This window comes from Lissotriton helveticus, chromosome 2_1 (genome assembly GCF_964261635.1).
Source record: "Lissotriton helveticus chromosome 2_1, aLisHel1.1, whole genome shotgun sequence".
Lineage (NCBI taxonomy): Eukaryota > Metazoa > Chordata > Amphibia > Caudata > Salamandridae > Lissotriton > Lissotriton helveticus.
In genome coordinates, this window is record NC_136059.1 from 71,781,740 (window position 1) to 71,804,916 (window position 23,177).

Genomic DNA, 23,177 nt, shown 5'->3' on the forward strand with positions numbered 1-23,177 from the left:
CCGTGGCCTATTTTGGCCCCGGGACCCCATCCCCCGGGGCATGGCAAACTTTATTTTTTATTTTTTGTGGAGGTGGGCTGCATAGCCCCCCTACTATGTGTGGAAAAGTAAATTTTGCCATGTTATATGTGCCTACGCGTTCCCCATGATACGTCATATGTGCATGATCGATATGCATGTATTTCTTTCTGATCGATTAAAGACGCAATTACAGTTGTGTCCATCTCTAGTATGCCAGTTTCCAGTTTTCGTGAATACAACGAATATTAGGCCTATGTAAAGCTACGTTGCCACGTTTTACAGTGTGCACGTTAATTCATTGAATTATCCCCGTTTCTAGGCCTCAAAAGGGCCCGGACTCAGATTCAGGTCCTGTCTCCTGAACCCTCTCCGAGGAGCGATACAGCCCCCACCTGTATCCCTGACCCTTAGCTTACTTTCATGCCTCGCAGTGCCCGGCTCGGCCTGGCTCTGCCTCCCAGTCTGCCAAGAGTATGTTATGTTTCTAGTTATCAGTCCAGCCCTCCTTCTCTGCATTCCTAAGCTACTGAATCGCATCAATAGTTTCCGTCATGGTCTAGCCTTTATGTCTCCATGAAAGAGAAATACTGTATTAATATTCATAGAATATTCCTCGCACACGCACTACATGTAGGATTATGTATGCACCAGCCTTAATGTCTGTTAGCCTTTGCCCTGATAACTTTTGGATTCTATCAACATGTTCTCTAAACACTAGATACTAGATATGCTTAGGTACATGTCGCTCTGACACTCCAGACTTTAGTCTCCTCTTCTAGCGCAGAAGTCATAGCCCCCCAGTTCTCCCTAGTAACACGTCATTGTCAGTTTGCGCGCACCACTAGGTTAGAGGTCCCAGCTCCTCAGGTAGCCCCCTCCATGTTTCCGCCCCCTTATGACATATTCTGTTACGTTTGCATCACATGTCTATGTATACGCCCTGTACACGCCTTCTTGTTACATCATTTCTGCCCTTATCTTTCGTGACTGCTACAAACTCCGCCTACTGCTACGCCTACTGTATTGAATGCCATGTAAATGTTTTAACTATATATACTTGTCCACTGTTATTAAAAGTTAGCGCTCCTTTGTCCCTGCCCCAGGCAGCTGCCATCCCATCCCCGTACAGGCTGTCCTGTTCCAGTCCTTTATGCTTAATTAAAGCCTGTCAACTCTAGCTACCTCGTATCTTGACTCTTATTTATTGAGCTATCTATTTGTATGAGTATCCTGAAAAATAGTACCGGTAATTAATTATTTATTTACCACATAATGGCGCCCGAATAGGGACTTGCCCTTTCCCCACGCGCCGGAGAAGCCACGCAGGCCCCCTGATCCTCTGCAGCCGTGACGGAACCATACCGTGCACGTGCAGATCTTTCTGCTTCAAGTATCCCTCAGGCCCACGGAGGAGACGGAGGTTGCGGTCCAGCGTCCAGACGAGGCGGTGGAGGAACGCGGCGAGTCCCGACCAGAGCCCAAGCCGAGAGTTCAAGGTCCGAGGTATCCGGAGGCCCACCTGTAACTGAAGTCCGAAGTTCGTCCGTCCGTCGTCGTAGCAGTCCAGTCTAGTCCGAGGCCTTCCGTTCTTGCTGCCCGGTGAGTACCGTTGCTGGGGTAGTATCTAGACAGGGTCAATTAATTTGTCTCTGGTCCGTGGGTTTGGGTACGCAGATCCAACACGAAGTATCCACTTAGGTGGATGCGGGTCCTGACGTGTCTCTTTACGAGACCGGTAAGTTTCGTACTGTTTTAGCAGTGCATCCAGTCATTCTAGTTTCTGTTCTAGTCAGTTCTGTTCTCGAGAAATTCATGTATTCTGTTGTCAAGTATTTCAGGTAGTATCTTGTCCAAACTGTTATTCTAAATGTTATTCCATGTGTTTTCAATGGCGTGGTATGAATGAGTTGTATTCAAGTAATTATTGTGTTTATCGTGTATTGTATTGTGTCCAGACTCCAGTCTAGTTATGCCTCTGTTCTCAAAATTACGTCAGTTAAAAACAAGAAAATGTCTGCTCGAGGAAGCAGTTCCTGTCCCGCCTAGGGACAGTCCAGGTCATTTTATGTATCATAAGCATGGCATAAGTGCCATATTATATCTAGATTTATGGGTGGAGTACACCAAACAATTAGAGGAAAAGTATAGATGGCCCGTATCAGGTACGTGGGATGCCGAGTGCATCATGCGAGTAGAAGAAGCATTATGGAAAAAGAAATCCAGACTGTCCCAGAAAGATGCCATCGAGTTATGGCGCAAAGAATCTCATAAAAGAACAGAAAAAGAAATCAGAAAGTCAGAATTAAGTAGAGAATCCTCAGAAAGAGCCCAAGAAAGGGAATTGCTCGAAATAGGTGAACGAGTTAAAGCCGAACAATCAGACCGACAGAGAAATGCCCTCATTAAGGGTATGTATCCTCTTCTTGCCGAGGGCTTGCCAAAGGCAACCCCGGAAGCACTATGTAATTTCCCGCCGCCATTAGTTCCGATTAAGCTACGTCACAAACCGACCGCAGCTGATATTTTTCTCTCGTCCTATTTGGACGACACAGTCCCAGAATATGCGAATCCTGCTCCGCCAGCTCCTGTAAATAATGTAATTCCTGCTTTTCCAGTCACCGGGGCACCTGTTACAGTACCTGTTACGGTACCCCCGGACCAGCCCATAGTACAAGTTCCCGCTACATCGGTCACTCTGCCAGCACGAAGAGTATCAGTCGACGATTCCAGTTTAGGGGCCGCGGGAGGAGGTCCTCCTGGTACCCCGCCGCCACACAAACGTATAACGTTAGTCGAGTTACATGAACGTGCGTTACAGCGTACGCCCAAACATCAGTCCGTTGCAGATATCAGACGAGCTCTCACCGAATGCCGTTATGATCCAGTCCCAGGCGATGATAATATGGTTATATATTCATTGCGTGTAAGACGGGTGACCGAGTATTTGGACACCCTACCGAATATGAAAGAAGATCTAGACAGAATGTATCGTTTCATCCGTACAGGAGAAGATTCAGAGAGTATTGGCGAAATCATGTCTCTAAGGAAAGCTGAGACCCAGCTCATGCTATTAAAGTTTCTAATCAATTGTTTAGTAAGGGAACAAGATTATCCGACTAAAGATCCGACCGAAATGAAAGTTCTGACAAGGTGGAGTGATAATATAGCCGAGGGTAGACACAAGACCCTCAGTAGTATAGAGAGTATGTACAAGAAAATTCGTAAGGAACTAATAAGGTTACACGAGAAACGCAAAGCAGCACAAGTAAGAGAGAAGGAAAACGACTCTTCTACAGAAGAGGTAGACGACGAGAATCCTACCAGAATAGCGTATGTAGGTAAATCTAGATTTCCAGACCGACATTTACGCCTAGAACACAAGAAAGTTTTTCATCTTCCAGCACCAGAACAAGGTTCTCTAGAACAAGTATTTCAAGCTACCGATCACATTCTGAAATCACGAATCGGTTATAGTGAACTTAGTACTATGCATGAACAAGAACTAGCCCGATCAGCAGTCCGATGGATTACTGATTCTACCACTTTTCCAGACGAAATAGTGGCACAAATGTTTCTGAAACTGCCCCCAGCCGAGCAGCGACTGGTGGGTATGTATATGATCCAGCACCTCATTACATTGTAAGAGGGACAACATTCTGATCCAGGTCCGTTACATGATGTCCTGAACGAGTTACTCCAGTATAAATGGAAAGGTTTAGGTACAGATTTAATTAGTGTCATTCTAGAACAGCGCCACAAATATAGAACGTTTTTGAACCCGCATTTTGTTCACGTCTCACCTCCAGAAAGTAAACCATTTTACATAGATAGACAGCATCCGTTACGAGAAGTACACCCAGTTAGGACAGAGGGTGGTGAAATGCAACGAGTATTTGTTTACACCCCTATCACAAAGATGGAACTCTTAGAGATGAAGAAATTAATTCCCTGTCACGACAAAGATCCAGCAGGGTTCCATCGAGAATTAAAGGACATGCTCCGTATGGGAGAATACACGTACCCAGATATCATTAAAATGTTAAAGGTCCTGTTGCCCGCAGGGGTATATGAAAAACTCAAGGAAAAAGAATGGGAGGTGGGAGAGAAAAAGATTGATTGGACAGCTCTAGAAGCTGAAGATAAAATACGAGTACCAGGTACCGGTCTTGGGGACAAATGTAAAGAATTGCCAGAGTTATTGATTCAAGTTTTGCCTAGGTTATTAGCCACGAAAAAGGAAGATTGGGATGCAATTTCAGCATGCAAACAGAAACAGGATGAAGATACTAGTGATTTTTATTCTAGATTCGAGAAATGTTTCATTATCAACAGTGGTTTGAAGACAGGTAGCGAGTCATACCCTCATCTTTTTGTTACTAAACTAGTCGAGAATTCAAGCCCACAAGTTAAAAATCGAGTTTTGAAAGTCGAAAGTACCTGGCAAGCTAGTACCCCGTCCCAGATGTTACAGATGCTCCAGTATCACCAGAATAGAATCAGGGAAGAACAAGAACACGAAAGGAGACGTATGAAAGACACGAAAATGAAAGTACTAGTTGCACAATCTGTTCCACAAGACAGTCAGAAGAGGGGTCCGAATCAAGCCAGTCATCCTGCAGCTCCCGTTAAAGGGACATGCAATTATTGTAAACAGCCAGGTCATTTTATAAACGAGTGTGCAGTTCTGAAACACAACATAGCCACTGGTAAGACTAAAGAAAGACCACGTCTGCCTAGAAAAGAGCAAGTTTCACAGACTTCTCAGTCACCACAGAATGCACAACAGACAGTTCCAGCACCGCAGCCTATTGCTGCAACACAGCATGTTACACAGCAGATGTACCAGTATGCCCAGTCAGAATATCCAGAGTATCAACCGTATTCATGAAACAGCCTAGAGAGGGAGGTAGGCTTGCCTCTCATCAAGATACCTGTAGATCAAGAGGGTCCCTATGTACATAGTCAAGTATTAGGGAAAGACAGAAAGTTTTTGATTGATACAGGGGCAAGTAGGACTACTATCAGTCATGACGAGGTTCCAGGGGCTCCGCTCTCAGGCTCTAGAAATGTTTCCCTTGGATTTTCAGGAAAGCCTATAGTTAACGAGATTTCAAAGCCAGTTACTCTAGAAGTTGGTCCATTGTCCCGAACTACTGATCTGTTACTTACAAAGTCATGTCCAGAAAATTTGTTAGGTATTAAGACATTGAAAGAATTAGGTGCAGTTATTTGCTGTTCCCCAGAGGGAATACGTATGTTTTTAAGGGATTTTAAAGGTCACTATGTATTACGAGATTTTGATCCAAGATTGTCCAACGTTCCGCAGCATTTATGGGCGCAAGGTCCAACTGATGTAGGTTTCATGCAAATCACACCCCATCGTGTGACTCTCAAGCAAGGTATAGTCCTGCCACGAATCAGACAGTACAGATTGCCACCTGAGGCTGTAGCAGCCTTATCCAAAATTATTGACGAGCTCATTGCTCAAGGAGTAGTTGTAGAAACTGACTCCAATGTATGTAATTCTCCTATCATTCCAGTCATGAAACGTACTGATCCAAATGCACCTCCAGTATATCGATTAGTGATTGACCTCCGAGAACTTAATAAATGTATCATACCCCAGTATCCAGTAGTCCCAGATATTTCATCTCTATTGACAGCTATTGATTCTGAAGCTACATTTTTTACTGTAATAGACCTCAAGAACGCATTTTTCAGTGTTCCGATTCATCCAGATAGCCAGTACCTTTTCGGTTTTTGTTTAAATGGAAGGAGCTATAAATTCACACGAGCTCCTCAAGGTTTCACAGAAAGTCCTAGCATTTACAGTCAAGCACTTAAAAGACAACTAGACAATATTCACATGCCGACTGACACTGCCCTGCTCCAGTATGTCGATGATCTACTGATCACAGCCCGTTCTGAACGTGATTGCGAGCGAGCGTCACTTACAGTTCTGTATTTCCTAGCCGAGATGGGGCACAAGGTGTCCCCTTCGAAGCTTCAATTCTGTGTCCAGCAAGTGATCTACTTAGGCCACTTACTGTCCAAGTGGGGTAGGCAGTTGACACCAGACCGTATCCAGTTAATAGCGAGTCTTCCACAGCCCAAGACACAGAAGGAGGTACGTGCCTTTATTGGCCTCACTTCTTACTGCAGACAATGGATTCCTCAGTATGCATTTCTAGCCAAGCCACTGATACAGTTAACGACACAGGAGGCAGCCGTATCGACTGTCCTCCCTTGGACCCAGGAACATACACTTAGTTTTAATGAATTAAAGAAAGCCTTATGCCAAGCACCTGTTCTAGCTACACCGAACTACAGTAAGCCTTTTACACTTTTTGTCACAGAACGTGATGGTACTGCATTATCTGTTCTCACACAAGATCAAGCAGGACAGTACAAGCCTTGTGCTTATTTTTCAAGCACGTTAGATCCAGTAGCCCAGGCTCTGCCTGCGTGCCTCAAGTCAGTTGCAGCCACAGCTCTAGCTATCAGACAAAGTGATTCCATAGTATTAGGACACTCCCTGACAGTACAAGTTCCACACTCCGTGGAAGTTCTTTTAAACCGAACACAGACTCAGCACTTGACAATTGCACGTTTAACAGGTTATGAACTGACACTGTTCCAGCCACACATAGAAATCAGACGCTGCAACGTTCTAAATCCTGATACACTGTTACCGTCAGTTACCTCAAATCCTGCCACACATGACTGTGTGGAAGTTATTAACACTATGACTAAGCCAAGACAAGACCTGACAGACATTGCCTTACCTGATCCCGACCTGACACTTTATGTGGACGGTTCATGTATGAGAACTGGTACAGGAGAACTAGTAGCCGCGTATGCAGTGACTACTGACACCGAAGTTATAGAAACTCACCGTATTGACACCCTGTCTGCTCAAGCAGCAGAGCTAGTTGCTCTGACCCAAGCCTGCATACATGCCAAGGACTTGAAAGTAAACATATATACAGATTCACGTTACGCATTCGGAGTTGTACACGACTTCGGAGTGCTCTGGCAGGAGAGAGGTTTCATGACTTCTCATGGAACCAAGATTCAGCATGGTCTCCTCATTCAAGCTCTGTTAGATGCAATACATTTACCGACAGCTATCGCTATCATGAAGTGCAAGGCACATACGAAAGTTACTGATATTATTTCCCAAGGTAATGATCTAGCAGATCGAACAGCCAAGCTTACAGCTCAGACACTAGACATTCCAGTTAACAAGACACCGACATTCACTCCAGAACAGACTACTTGTATGACAGTTAAGGACCCTACACAAGATGTCATAGACATACAGTTACATGCTACTCCCGAAGAAATCAAGAAATGGTCTGAACAAGGAGGGGTCCAGACAGATCAGGGATGGGTGACGAAGGGAAAAGCCACATGGTTTCTCCCCGACTCTATGGTTCAAGTCATTATCAATACCGCACATAGTCCAGCACATCTAGGAGAAAAAGCTATGTTAGACAGTATCCAGAACCTTTGGTTTAACAAGCACTTACGAGCTGCAGCCAAGCAGAAAGTCCGTACTTGTATGATATGTTGTCAGTTCAATCCAGGTAAAAGTGTCCCGGTGGAACAAGGTGGATTCCAGCCTCCTGACCACCCTTTTGAAGTCCTCCAGATGGATTATATTCAGATGGAGCGATGTCGAGGTTTCAAGTATGTCCTTGTAGTTGTATGCGCTTTGTCCAGGTGGACAGAAGCATATCCAGTTCCAGACTACACAGCAGCGACCACTGCCAAGCAGTTGGTTCGTGAATTCTTCCCCCGTTATGGACTCCCTAGGGTCGTGTATTCTGATAACGGCCAGCCATTCTCATCTGAGCTAATGAAACATGTTTCCCTTTTGTTAGGGTACCAGTGGAAGTTCCATTGTGTGCGCCATCCTGAAGCAGCCGGTCTCGTAGAGAGACATAATCAGACTCTGAAAATCCGTATTGCTAAGACATGTAAAGAGAAAGGTGTAGACTGGCTAGTAGCCCTGCCAGTCGCTTTATTCTTCATGCGAATGGTTGCACACTCCAGATCAGGTCTGTCCCCTTATGAGGTCGTATTCGGCCGCCCCCCAAATATGTGGGGTACACCTAGACCCCGCAGTATTACAGATGTTTCCAGTAATATGTTGACAGATTACCTAGCTTCCTTGATGTCTGCCCTACACTCTTGTCGTTCACAGGTTGCCGCTGCATTTCCAGACAATACTGAAGTGAAACCGCACGAGGTCATTCCCGGTGATTTAGTACTCATACGGAACTTTGATCGTTCAAGTCCGCTGGAGCCTCGTTGGAAGGAACCGAGACTAGTCCTTCTGACCACCCGTACGGCCGTGAAGTTGGAAGGCCGCAAGGGTTGGGTCCACCTGTCGCATATCAAGAAATTTCATGGAATCCGGAAAAAGTCTTTGTTTAATGACAATTCCAAAGACCGTTCCATTTCTAAAGACTGCCTGAAACCAGACTCTAAATCAGACATTAATTTCAATCCAGAACTGAAAGTTCCTCTGTTAGAGAAAACTCCGCAGCAGGAGTATAAGTTAAAACTCCGGTCTAGTAAAATAAGTCAGCCAGTTTAATTGTCTAAGTCCCCCTCGGGTGAAACGGTTAGACAGGTATCTGACATGTATGAGATAGACCCCCATAGTGAGAGAGTTAGTCAAAACTCTATCCGATGTATCGTTTTTCTAAGTTTTCTATTGTTTCTAAGTTTGATGGTTACCTGCACAAGTTATGCATTGCATTTATGTTTTCCAATTTCTCATGTAAATAAGTTTTCTAATGCTACAGTAGAGCACACGTTTAGTGATCTGCCTCCTCACGAGTTATCCTATCGTCTTGCTATGCGCAATAATACATTCATCAGAATGTTACACTATTCACACCAGACCAGCAATGCTACTAATTGTTGGGTGTGTGGTCGACTCCCCCCTTTCCAGACACCGAAGGGAGTTCTGCCACTCTTTCCTTATCCGTTTTCACATAATGGTTCATGTGGAGCATGGTCCATGTTAACGTCATCTTCCAATGATATGTCCCTTCTGAATAGAACATGTTTTCCAGACAAGCAAGGTCTCCCCCATAGAACAGGGTTAGATCTAGAAAATGAAGTTTATAATTTAGGTAATTATTCTTCGAATTTTATGGTCCTGAATGTTCAGTCTGATACTACTCCAGACTTACCTGCTATTTCAGTACTACCAGTCAAAGGTGAATTATGTGTCAGAAAAAATGGTTCCATACATGTAGGACATAGTGATTGTACTACTACTGTCGAGTATAGTGACAGTGGGAAATCTATTTTCAAAGCCTCACGTCATTCTTATTTTGTTTGTGGTCAGACCGCATATGTTCGTCTGCCCCTCGATTGGGAGGGAACATGTTACATTGCCTTCCTACTGCCACCAGTTTTTCTAGCCCCATCTGATTATCACAGAAACACACATCTAGTACACGTCAGACATAGAAGGGAGATCGAGTCCCCAATTGTCGATCAAACTGAAACTGCTCTAGAACAATATCAAGACTTCAATAAAGGTTTCTTCTTCTTTATAGGACCTATCCAGAATAGTAAGCTAATCCGTAGGTTAACCAGGACCCTTGAAGCAGTAGTGAATGAGACTACTTCTGCTCTAGGTAACTTAACTGAAGAGCAATCTGCTATGAGATTTGTCGTGCTCCAGAATCGTCTCGTTCTTGACGTCATACTGGCCGATAGAGGAGGAGCATGTAGAGTCATCGGATCTAGTTGCTGCATTTTCATTCCTAATAACGCGCCGTCTGTTTATTCCGCTATAACCAGACTTCATAAAATTGCCCATCAGTTACACCAGAATCCAGGCACCTGGACATGGTCCGGTTGGCTCTGGAGTATCATATCTGCCTGGGGATGGAAAGTATTGTCATTCCTAGGTATTGCAGTAATGATCATATTCAGTTGCTGCCTCTGTATACAATGTGGCCCTGCGATTTGCGACATTTGTGCTACCTCTTGTATTCCTAGTCCTAAGTCCCGTTCCAAGACAATTCGAGACGAGCAAATGATGCTGTATGAAATGATAGATGGTATCATGAATATAGATGTTTCCTGATGGAAACGTAGGGAACAAGGAGGGAATGTGGAAAAGTAAATTTTGCCATGTTATATGTGCCTACGCGTTCCCCATGATACGTCATATGTGCATGATCGATATGCATGTATTTCTTTCTGATCGATTAAAGACGCAATTACAGTTGTGTCCATCTCTAGTATGCCAGTTTCCAGTTTTCGTGAATACAACGAATATTAGGCCTATGTAAAGCTACGTTGCCGCGTTTTACAGTGTGCACGTTAATTCATTGAATTATCCCCGTTTCTAGGCCTCAAAAGGGCCCGGACTCAGATTCAGCTCCTGTCTCCTGAACCCTCTCCGAGGAGCGATACAGCCCCCACCTGTATCCCTGACCCTTAGCTTACTTTCATGCCTCGCAGTGCCCGGCTCGGCCTGGCTCTGCCTCCCAGTCTGCCAAGAGTATGTTATGTTTCTAGTTATCAGTCCAGCCCTCCTTCTCTGCATTCCTAAGCTACTGAATCGCATCAATAGTTTCCGTCATGGTCTAGCCTTTATGTCTCCATGAAAGAGAAATACTGTATTAATATTCATAGAATATTCCTCGCACACGCACTACATGTAGGATTATGTATGCACCAGCCTTAATGTCTGTTAGCCTTTGCCCTGATAACTTTTGGATTCTATCAACATGTTCTCTAAACACTAGATACTAGATATGCTTAGGTACATGTCGCTCTGACACTCCAGACTTTAGTCTCCTCTTCTAGCGCAGAAGTCATAGCCCCCCAGTTCTCCCTAGTAACACGTCATTGTCAGTTTGCGCGCACCACTAGGTTAGAGGTCCCAGCTCCTCAGGTAGCCCCCTCCATGTTTCCGCCCCCTTATGACATATTCTGTTACGTTTGCATCACATGTCTATGTATACGCCCTGTACACGCCTTCTTGTTACATCATTTCTGCCCTTATCTTTCGTGACTGCTACAAACTCCGCCTACTGCTACGCCTACTGTATTGAATGCCATGTAAATGTTTTAACTATATATACTTGTCCACTGTTATTAAAAGTTAGCGCTCCTTTGTCCCTGCCCCAGGCAGCTGCCATCCCATCCCCGTACAGGCTGTCCTGTTCCAGTCCTTTATGCTTAATTAAAGCCTGTCAACTCTAGCTACCTCGTATCTTGACTCTTATTTATTGAGCTATCTATTTGTATGAGTATCCTGAAAAATAGTACCGGTAATTAATTATTTATTTACCATGCCCCCCTTAAAGCCTCGGGGATTCCATCCCCCGGGGCCGGCCTTTTTTTAAATTATTTTTTTTTGGGGAGGGGAGCCGCGTGGCCCCCCTCCCGGGCCACTTCTGGCCCCGGGGACCCCATCCCCGGGGCCATGAGCCCCCACCCCGCATTCCTAGAAGTAAGCCCCGGTGGGTGGCGGTCCCCGGGGCTCGGGGGGCCTTAGAGGCCCCCCATCACTAATATTAAAGCCCCGGGGGGTGGTGGCCCCGGGGCTGCAGGGGGGCTCTCCCCCTGCAGTCACAATTACTTTGCCCCGGGGGTGGCGGTCCCCGGGGCAGTGTGGGGGGTATGGGACCCCCCCATACTTTTTAAATCATTTTGCCCCCGGGATTTGATCCCTCCGGGGGCTAATTTATAAAAAAACCAGACCCGGGTTTGTTTGTTTTTCGTGGAGTTCGCGATTTAAAAAAATAAAATACAAAATGTTTGGGCCTTGGGGGTCCTTGTGGAACCCCCTGAGCAGGCCTAGGGGGTCAGGGTGTTTCTACCCTGCCCCCTTTTTGCGATTTCCACGTTTGTTTCTCTGCTTTCTTGTGCCTCGGTTCTACCGAGGCACAAGATGGCTGCCAAAACTTCCTGGTTTAGAGTGTTGACAGCGAATTAGCATTCAGCTCGTGCTCGGGAAGGTACAGAGTACAGTAAGCTTACAGTAAGCTCCTATAGATATACTTATGATTTTACTTATGATTTTCTCAGGAACTACTGAACGGATTTACACCATTTAACAAAAAGCGTGATCTGCGAACCGAACTCTACCTTTTTGCCAAATTTGGTGTAACACGTTTTGGGACCCCGCTTTTCTCGGCCCCTGCTTCACGAATCACCCACAAACTTTCAGGGAATGAGCGGAACGGAGCAGGCCATTTTCTTGGAGACATTCACGAAGATTCGTCCACCGGTGCCAAAGTTATTCAAAATAGAATGTTGCGGATTTCCCTATGGAAAACTAGGTTTTAACTATAACTACCTACTGGCGACCGCCAGTAGGTAATATATATATACATATAAATATTTAGAAATTCAGTGCAGGGATAGAAGCCAGTGATTTCTGCCTTTTTCATAGGTCTATCAATATAGTGACTGTGGACCAAGATGTCCTTCAGGGACACACTCTTCCTATGTGTTATATCTTGTTTATTTGGCAGCACATTTCCTAATTTCACATCTATTTGAAGGATACCCCAATGTTTCTGTTCACAGAAATTCACTGACAATGATGAAAGCCATCGGCGAACCCCCGCCTATCAAGCATCTGCCCTAATTTTGCTGCGACTGGAGTTAGAGGTATACATTAAACCAGTTCTACGATATGTGGTGGGTGACTGTGGATGGGTTCATGAATTTGAAACGGGTCGACATTTGCAGAATATTTGATAGTAGGTGTTTTTGTGTATATTTGATTTCCCTTTGAGAATAATTTCAAGTGTTGCTTTCATGTTACGACCACCAGATAGCACTGTAGGACCACAGTACATCATTATTTGTAGTGTGATTAGCCTACAATCCCTGTAGAAAAGCATCTCTTTATAATTCCTTTATTCAACGGTTTCAGCTACTGCAATTTTTAAATCTGACTTATATTTATTTATTTTCAATATCTTTTTACAAGAAATTACTAACTGATTATTGTTTAATTTCGGAATACAGATTCTACTTCTAATCTTCCTGAGTGTAAACTTACTACTTTTTTCATAAAAAAGGGCAAGACACCAAGAATTTAAACGGTTTATCAATAGGTTGATGGTGTAACCATGTATTATAAGGAATAAAATGCCCAATGCCGGATTTTAAAAGGACAACGCAAGAAATGCATCCTATACAAATGTTTTGATATACATGAATAAAAACAATCAAAATGATCTAATTGATCTAATTGAAATGGGTATTACAAGTTACCACGGAATTTCATGTCCTTACAAATTGCCTCATTCTGCTATATATTCACTGAACTTCGCGGTGGCTTGCAATATCCTTATAATGTACAGCAGGAGGTACTTTATCCTATAGATATTTTCCAATCTTGGGGTTTTGGCCATATGGCCAGCTTTGGTTTATTAATACCATTAGGACCACCTTGTATTGTTATGGGACCATAATCGATTACCTTTCTTACTATATTTTTCCCTATCTATAAAAAAGTTTTTTTTCCTGTGGTAACTTTTGATCACATGAATGATTATTGTGCAACGTGCGTCCATTATTGCGGGAGAGCATGCCCGCACACTCACGTGCACGAAACATGCTTTCTCTGAACTTCATGGATATAAGATTCCAAAATGCAGAATATCTTTTCAAAAATATGTTCATTATTGCGAGATAAGATAGGAATTCCCCACCCTTGCACCCTCTTCTGTGGATCGGAGATGAAATTTCGTACATAAGCATGCTTTTTTAGCACAATGTACCAGAAAGGTAGCAGATTTCCTCACATACTGTATTATGTCAAAACTTTACATTTGGGAAAAAAGGGTATAACGGTTTTGCACTAATTTTGCTGGTTTGTTCATAGGGACTGATGAAAAGTGAACTGTGCAGTAACAAGATACAGTCTTCACGCTCAAAAGTGGAGTGACTGCTCCTGGTTGGAAAGGACGAGCAAATAGGGGTGAACTCAGTTTGAGCATATATTATCCCCATGTTAACATATGTTTGTGCTCTAATGCTGGGAGTAGCCACAGAGTATTCCTGAAGAAAAGAGTACACCAGGGACATTTCTGAGGGCTACCATGCACTCCGGCTATTAGTGAGGAATAGTACACCCTGGCTATTTCTGAGCAGCAGGGTACATCTTGGCTATTTGCTCTGTGCTCTGCGGAGTTCCGCCAGCAGCGGAGTCTGTTAAATTGCGTTGCTCGCACTGATTTTTAGTGTCAGGAGTGTGTCCCACGCTGAAAAATCAGAGCGAAGTACACTACGGGTCACGCCAGAAGGCACTGCTGCTTTCTGCCGTTCAAGTAGATATTCTACTGGAGCGAAAGCAACCACATCGTGAGCGGAAGATTTTTCAACACTAGCGGGCGTGACCTGCTGTGACCGCCCTTCTTGAGAAATCTTGCGGGGGAGGTCTAGCAAGCGATTTTTTCTCGCAAGCACTCACCAAGTTAACGTTGGTGAGACGCTTGAGAGAAAACACTCCGCTCATTGTCACTTCGCGGAGTTTTGTGGAACTCTGCGCTCCGAGCACAATTGGCAAAACTCCGCGAACTATGAAGGTGGAGCGGAATTCTTTCCCGGCCTTAGTTATTTGTGAATAGCAGAGTTAGCCCTGGGTATTAATGAGGGGCAGAGTTCACCCTGGGTATTTGTGAAGATCAGAGTACACCCTGGGTATTTGTGAAGAGCAGAGTATGCCCTGGGTAGAGTACACCATGGTTATTTGTGAAGAGCAGAGTACACCCTGGGTGGAGTACACCATGGTTATTTGTGAAGAGCAGAGTATACCCTTGGTATTTGTTAAGAGCAGGGGACACCCTGAGTATTTGTGAAGAGCAGAGTACGTCCTGGGTATTTGTAATGAGCAGAGTACGCCCTGGGTATTTGTGAAGAGCAGAGTATGCCCAGGGTATTTGTGAAAAGCAGAGTACACGCTGGGGAGAGTACACCCTGGGTATTTGTGAAAAGCAGAATACACCGTGGGTATTTGTTAAGAGCAGTGTACACGCTGGGCAGAGTAAACCCTGGGTATTTGTGAAAAGCAGAGTACTCCCTGGGTAATTGTGAAGAGCAGAGTACACCCTGGGAAGAGTACACCCTGGGTATTTGAGAAGAGCAGAGTATGCCCTGAGTAATTGGGAAGAGCAGAGTACACCTTGGGCATTTGTGAAGACTAGAGTACGCCCTGGGTATTTGTGAAGAGCAGAGAAGGCCCTGGGTATTTGTGAAGAGAAGAGTACACCCTGGGTATCCGTAAAGAGCAGAGTACAACCTGGGCTGAGTACACCGTGGGTATCTGTGAAGAGCAGAGTACACCCTGGGTATTTGTGAAGAGCCAAGTGCACCCTGGGTATTTGTGAAGAGCAGAGTATGCCCTGAGTATTTGAGAAGAACAGAGTATGCCCTGAGTATTTGGGAAGAGCAGAGTACACTTTGGGTATTTGTGATGAGCAGAGTACGCCCTGGGTATTTGTGAAGAGCAGAGCACGCCCTGGGTATTCGTGAAGAGCAGAGTATGCCCTGAGTATTTGGGAAGAGGAGAGTACACCCTGGGTATTTGAGCAGAGCATGCCCTGAGTATTTGGGAAGAGCAGAGTACACCTTGGTTATTTGAGAAGAGCAGAGCATGCCTTGAGTATTTGGGAAGAGCAGAGTGCACACTGGGTATTTGAGAAGAGCAGGGCATGCCCTGAGTATTTGGGAAGAGCAGAGTACACCCTATGTACTTGAGAAGAGCAGAGAATGCCCTGAGTATTTGGGAAGAGCAGAGTACACCCTGGGTATTTGAGAAGAGCAGTGTATGCCCTGAGTATTTTGGAAGAGCAGAGGACACCTTTGGTATTTGTGAAGAGCAGAGTACGCCCTGAGTATTTGGGAAGAGCAAAGTACATCCTGGGTATTTGAGAAGAGCAGAGTATGCCTTGGGTATTTGGGAAAAGCAGAGTACGCCCTGAGTATTTGGGAAGAGCAGAGTACACCCTGGGTATTTGAGAAGAGCAGAGCATGCCCTGAGTATTTGGGAAGAGCAGTGTACACTCTGGGTATTTGAGAAGAGCAGAGCATGCCATGAGTACTTGGGAAGAGCAGAGTACACCCTGTGTATTTGAGAAGAGCAGAGTATGCCCTGAGTATTTGGGAAGAGGAGAGTACACCCTGGGTATTTGAGCAGAGCATGCCATGAGTATTTGAGTAGAGCAGAGCATGCCCTGAGTATTTGGGAAGAGCAGAGTTCACCCTGGGTATTTGAGAAGAGCAGAGCATGCCCTGAGTATTTGAGTAGAGCAGAGCATGCCCTGAGTATTTGGAAAGAAGCAGAGTACACCCTGGGTATTTGAGAAGAGCAGAGTATGCCCTGAGTATTTGGGAAGAGCGGAGTACACCCTGGGTATTTGTGAAGAGCAGAGCACACCCTGGGTATTTGTGAAGAGCTCTTCTCAAATACACCCTGTGTATTTGAGAAGAGCAGAGCATGCCCTGAGTATTTGGGATGAGCAGAGTACACCCTGAGTATTTGAGAAGCGCAGAGCATGCCATGAGTACTTGGGAAGAGCAGAGTACACCCTGTGTATTTGAGAAGAGCAGAGTATGCCCTGAGTATTTGCGAAGAGGAGAGTATACCCTGGGTATTTGAGCAGAGCAGGCCCTGAGTATTTGAGTAGAGCAGAGCATGCCCTGAGTATTTGGGAAGAGCAGAGTTCACCCTGGGTATTTGAGAAGAGCAGAGCATGCCCTGAGTATTTGAGTAGAGCAGAGCATGCCCTGAGTATTTGGGAAGAGCAGAGCACACCCTGGGTATTTGTGAAGAGCAGAGTATGCCCTGAGTATTTGGGACGAGCAAAGTACATCCTGGGTATTTGAGAAGAGCAGAGTATGCCCTGAGTATTTGGGAAGAGCAGAGTACGCCCTGTGTATCTGAGAAGAGCAGAGTATGCCCTGAGTATTTGGGAAGAGCAGAGTACACCCTGGGTATTTGAGAAGAGCAGAGCATGGCCTGAGTATTTGGGAAGAGCAGAGTACACACTGGGTATATGAGAAGAGCGGAGCATGCCCTGAGTATTTGGGAAGAGCAGAGTACACCCTGTGTATTTGAGAAGAGCAGGGCATGCCCTGAGTATTTGTAAGAGCAGAGTACACTATGGGTATTTCAGAAGAGCAGAGTATGCCCTGAGTATTTGGGAAGAGGAGAGTACACCCTGTGTATTTGAGAAGAGCAGAGCATGCCCTGAGTATTTGTAAGAGCAGAGTACACTCTGGGTATTTGAGAAGAGCAGAGCATGCCCTGAGTATTTGGGAAGAGCAGAATACGCCCTGGATATTTGAGAAGAGTAGAGCATGCCCTGAGTATTCGAGAAGAGCAGAGTACACCCTGGGTATTTGTGAGGAGCAGAGTATGCCCTGAGTATTTGAGAAGAGCAGAGTACACCTTGGGTATTTGTGAAGAATAGAGTAGGCCCTGGCTAGTTGTGAAGAGCAGAGTATGCCCTGAGTATTTAGGAAGAGCAGCGTATGCCCTGGGTATTTGTAGAGAGCAGAGTACACCCTGGGTAGAGTACACCATGGTTATTTGTGAAGAGCAGAGTAGACCCTGGGTATTTGTAAACAGTAGGGTGCGCCCTGGGTATTTCTGAGGGACAGAGTACAGATTGGTTATTTCTGAAGAGTACAGCACAGTGCCGTATGGATATTTAGGGGGAAGAGACTGCGCCCTCTGGCGGTAACCCTAAGCAGTCACCCATCTCGACAGTGTATCCTTCAGTGGCCCTTGGCAGTGCCCTCTGGCAGTAACCCTAAGCAGTCACCCATCTCGGCAGTACATCCTTCAGTGACCCTTGGCAGTGCCCTCTGGCAGTAATCCAAGCAATTACCCATCTTGGCAGTGTATCCTTTCAGTGACCAGTGGCAGTGCCCACCTTCCTGTGACTCGTCCTGGCAGTACCCTGTTTCAGTAATCTCTGGCTTTGCCCCCTGGAAGTATCCCTAGGCAGTGACCCATCTCGTCAATGGCAGTGCCCTCTGGCAGTAACCCTGGGCAGTGCCCTCCTTCCTGTGACTCACCCTGGCAGTGCCCTCTGGCAGTAACCCTGGGCAGTGCCCTCCTTACCGTGGCTCGTCCTGGCAGTGCCCTCTGGCAGTAACCCTGGGCAGTGCCCTCCTTCCTGTGACTCACCCTGGCAGTGCCCTCTGGCAGTAACCCTGGGCAGTGCCCTCCTTACCGTGGCTCGTCCTGGCAGTGCCCTCTGGCAGTAACCCTGGGCAGTGCCCTCCTTCCTGTGACTCACCCTGGCAGTGCCCTCTGGCAGTAACCCTGGGCCGTGCCCTCCTTACCGTGGCTCGTCCTGGCAGTGCCCTCTGGCAGTAACCCTGGGCAGTGCCCTCCTTCCTGTGACTCACCCTGGCAGTGCCCTCTGGCAGTAGCCCTGGGCAGTGCCCTCCTTACCGTGGCTCGTCCTGGCAGTGCCCTCTGGCAGTAACCCTGGGCAGTGCCCTCCTTCCTGTGACTCACCCTGGCAGTGCCCTCTGGCAGTAGCCCTGGGCAGTGCCCTCCTTACCGTGGCTCGTCCTGGCAGTGCCCTCTGGCAGTAACCCTGGGCAGTGCCCTCCTTCCTGTAACTCGTCCTGGCTGTAACCCTGGGCAGTGCCCACCTTCCTGTGACTCACCCTGGCAGTGCCCTCTGGCAGTAGCCCTGGGCAGTGCCCTCCTTACCGTGGCTCGTCCTGGCAGAGCCCTCTGGCAGTAACCCTGGGCTGTGCCCTCCTTCCTGTGACTCGTCCTGGCTGTAACCCTGGGCAGTGCCCACCTTCCTGTGACTCGTCCTAGCAGTGCCCTCTGGCAATAACCCACCTCGGCAGCGCATCCTTCCAGTGACCCTTGGCGCCGGGCAGTGCCCCTCTTACCTTGCATACACCTCGGGTCCGTGCAGGGGTATCCTCCCTGCGGGGTGTCCGGCTGCTCGTCCGCTGCCAGGCTCGGGAACCCCGCGCTCCTGTACAGGTACAGACCGGGGTAGTAGGGTACAGCCCCGTAGGGAACCGGGGCAGCTGCCGACTGCCAGGGGGCGCCATCTGCTGGGACACGAGGCGGCCGCGTGGCCAGGATGGAGTCGATGTTGAAGCAGCTCTTAGGGGGCAGTTCCGGGGTCGCCCTCGGGGGGTCGGAGTCTGTCCACAGGTGGCTGAAGCCCGGGAAGGCTGCGCCCTGCAGCATCTGCAGCATTGAGCCGGCCTTCAGTGAGCTATGGGTGCCAGGGTGTAAGGTGCAGCGCCAGACCTGGGGGTTAGGAGGAGTGCAAGAGCTGGGTGAGGGGGCACTGGAGTCTGGCGTGCAGTGGCCGGTCTGTGGAATACTGCGAGGTCTTGGGAGCACTGGAGTCTGGCGTGCAGTGGCCGGTCTGTGGAATACTGCGAGGTCTTGGGAGCACTGGAGTCTGGCGTGCAGTGGCCGGTCTGTGGATGCAGTGGAGGTTAGGTATGCAGTTCAATGCCTGGGGCACTGGTAGTTGCAGTGCACGGTATAAGTTATAGCGGTAGAACGGAGCTAGGGAACGGAGCTAGGGGCGGGCAGTGCGGGTCGGCGCTGCAGGGGAGCCTGAGCGTGCAGTGGGGCTGGGATGGATGGGGTAAGTTGTGCAAGTCTGCTGTTTGTAATGCAGTGGGGTCTAAGGAGCGGGAATGGATGAGTGCAGTGCGGTCTGGGCTCAGGGCAGTGCGGTCTCCACTCGGTAAGGCGCCGCAGTGAGCTGAGGGTGCGCGCGTGCAGCTGGCGGGAGGCTGCACTGAGGCTGTTGTGCAGTGGCCTGTAGCGGGCCAGTGAAGATCCGTGGACGCGGCAGTGCCTGTGAGCCGAGGGTGCGCGCGTGCAGCAGGCTCTAGGCTGCACTGAGGCTGGGATGCAGTGCTGTGGTAAAGTGGCCTGTGGCGGTGCTGCGGTGCAGTGAAGATCCGTGGACGCAGCAGTGCCTGTGAGCTGTGAGTGTGCGCGTGCAGCCAGGCGGGAGGCTGCACTGAGGCTGTAGTGGCAGTGGCTTCAGTGCAGTGGCCTGTGGCGGTCCAGTGAGTATCCGTGGACGCGGCAGTGCCTGTGAGCTGAGAGTGTGCGCGTGCAGCAGGCTTTAGGCTGCACTGGGGCTGGGATGCAGTGCTGTGGTGCAGTGGCCTGTGGCAGTGCTGCGGTGCAGTGAAGATCCGTGGACGCAGCAGTGCCTGTGAGCTGTGACCTCTGTGGATCAGGCTGGGCAGCTGCGTGGACGCGCGTCCTCTCTCCTTTGGGGCCCGTGAACTCTGGATGAAGGAAGGGAAGGGGCGTTAAGAGAGGGTCTCCATTCAGAGGTGTAACCAGGGCATTAATATGCAAAGCAGCAGGAGGGGGAAGGCAGCTCACAGCCACTGGAGGGGAGGCTGCTCGCACCCACTGGAGGGGAGGCTGCTCACACCCACTGGAGGGGAGGCTGCTCTCACCCACCGCGGGCGAAGCCTGCTCACACCCACTTGCCTTCCTCAAACAGGCCCCTGGGATGCAGCTGGGAGTGCAAACTGCAATTTAGCCTCTCCGGGGTCTGATGGGATGTTTGGAGAGGCGATCACAGGGCATTAGATCAATACACCTGATCAGTAACTCATCGGATCTCCAGTGTTTGCGAACAGATGAGTTTACAGCGTGCCGGGGGCCCCCCTGGTGCCCCCCAAACCGCTCTGATCCGCTGCCTGGGTCAGGTTTACAACAGCATAGCAGAACGTCAGTCAAAAATCAAAAATACTTTTATTGATTCTTTAAAATTCGTAAAAGGATGGCAAACCATCATAAAACACAGGAAATTAAATGAACATATATATATATATATATATATATATATATATATATATATATATATATATATTTTTTTTAAATTTAAGAGGAGAAAAAAACCTTGGAGTCAGAACTTGTGCAGAAACGTACCGCGGGTAATCCCTTATACGAATATTTATTTACTTACAAATAAACCTTGGAGAGCAATTTGCATTCGAGAATGCGCATTTAATAATTTAAATTTTGAAATTCAAGTTTTGAAATTCTCCTTGAAATGCCAACGTTTACAAGATGCCACGCCCCCCCCCTTTACACTGGCGCGCAGTAAGTACCCTGGATTACCACATCACCTATATTCATTAAAGCACTTTAACCTCCACCGGCTTATCTTCTGCGTCGGGATGGTCTAAAGCCGGCCGGCCGGCCGGTTTCTAAGGGCCATATGTATGAAGCAAATTCGCATTCGCAAAGGCCGAAATTTGCGAATGCGAATTTGCAAAATGGTATGTATAAAGTAAAATCTGGTGCAAAATAAGGAATCACAAAATTTCAAAATTGAGAATACCTTCCCATTCATTCCTATGGGCCTCCTGGCCCATAGAAATGAATGGGAAAGTATTCCTTAATTGCTATTCGCAATTAAGGAATACTAAGAATTCGCTAAAAAAATGCGAATTTGTACATACATACCAATTTGCGATTCTGAAATAGCGATTTCTTAAAAATCGCTATTTCAGAATCGCAAATTGGTACCTTCATACATATGGCCCTTAAACCCTTAAAAGACAATAACCCCTGACAATGAACATTATCCAGGGATCCCCACCTGACCGCGATAAATCAAGATGTTTTGTTTCTGTGAGCGACTTTTTGTAATGTTAGAGCTTTCCCCCCAAGAACACTCGTGGAAGCGAAGTACTGAAAGAGCTTACAGTATCTTCTCGGGAACTTCTTATCCCAGCTCGTTCTGTATTTGTTGGGATTCTTTCTTGAGGTGTTCCGCTAGTGCTTCCCGGGAGTTCCAGGGTGTCTGGATCGTCCGCCATCTCTCCATTTTCTTCTCTCTCTCTCTTGGAATTTCCCACTTCTTCACCCACCGGGATGCCATCCATGCGTTGAGCCTGGGGGTTTTCTGCTTGCCTTTCTTCTCCTTTACCCCACTGCAGTATCTTGTTGCATTTGGACATCTGATCCAGAGACCAAACTTTCCCATCGCTCAGGTGAGCGGATCTGCTATAGATCTCTTCCTCTTGCATAGGTGCACTGAACTTGCTGTCACCTTTCCTTCTCAACTGGGCTAGTTTGACCCACTCTGCTCTCTCTAACTCCGTCTCCTTTACGTTGCGTCTCCTGTTATAATGTTCTGTATATATTCTTTGTGCTTTTTCTAAGTTGTGGTGAACAACCGCAGTGGACCACTTGCCCATGAGGGTGCATTCTTTCCACGCAACATTGTCCTTGGTGAAGGGGTCTCGACCTCTTAGGATTTGGAAGGGACTGTATCCTGTGCTGGTCGGGGTGATCCTGTAGGCTCACAAAGTGCACGTTAATTATTTTTCCCGCCGGATGATATATTGATTTGTGCTTGACCTTTATGCCATTCCTTTCCATGTAGGCATTCCATTTTTCCGACGTAAACTGGGGCCCATTGTCGCTTAGGCTGGAGCGTGGAATACCTACTCTAAGGAAAATAGTTGTAAGAAACTTTAATACTTTGTCTGTGTCCATGTCTTCTTGTATGTCTATCTCAGGCCACTTGGAGTATCTGTCCATGAGTACCACTACATACTTCGGGACTCCTTGTGTGTCTAACACCGGACCTAGGATGTCTATCGACACATCCTCCCATGGGTTAGAGGGGTCGTCGATTTTTCCCAAGGGTGGTCGCATCAAGCTTTGTGACTTGTCTGCTTTTTGGCATTGCTCGCATTCGCGCACATGTCTTTCCACCTGGCTATCCATTGCCGGCCACCAGTACATCTGTTTCGCCCTAAGCTTTGTCTTCACGATGCCCAGATGTCCTTCATGTAGAATGGCGAGCAAGTGTGGCACTAAGGAGTTGGGAGGAACCACCTTTTCTCCTCTTAGCAGGAAGATCCTGCGATCCCCAACGGATAATTCCTCCCTTACTTCGAAGAATTTCCAGTCTCAGCTTTTATATGCCTCTTTTCTGGCCATCCTTGTAATATGAACTGCTTGACCGTCCTGATGTCGGAGTCATTCTCATATGCTTCCTTCCATTCCTGCGCACTTATCACTTTTTCGTGATCCTCCGTGAACGCCACTCTGATATCTTCATTTTCAGACTCTCGTGGAGCCTCCTTCATGGCTAAGGCTCGGCTGA

The 23,177-nt window shown here is 47.2% G+C and overlaps 1 protein-coding gene across 7 annotated transcripts in view; it reads right to left on the reverse strand.

Moving 5' to 3' along the window:
* LOC144817722 (homeobox protein not2-like) overlaps positions 1-23,177 on the reverse strand; it is a 1,386,394-nt gene that overhangs the window by 16,826 nt on the left and 1,346,391 nt on the right. The window contains exon 1 of one of the 7 annotated variants that reach the window (XM_078674484.1): positions 18,946-19,255. The exons of the other annotated variants lie outside the window; for them this stretch is intronic. Coding sequence (XP_078530610.1) covers positions 18,946-19,255 — 310 coding nt within the window. Of the gene's footprint in view, positions 1-18,945; positions 19,256-23,177 lie in introns of those variants that run through there. 7 annotated transcript variants of the gene reach the window in all.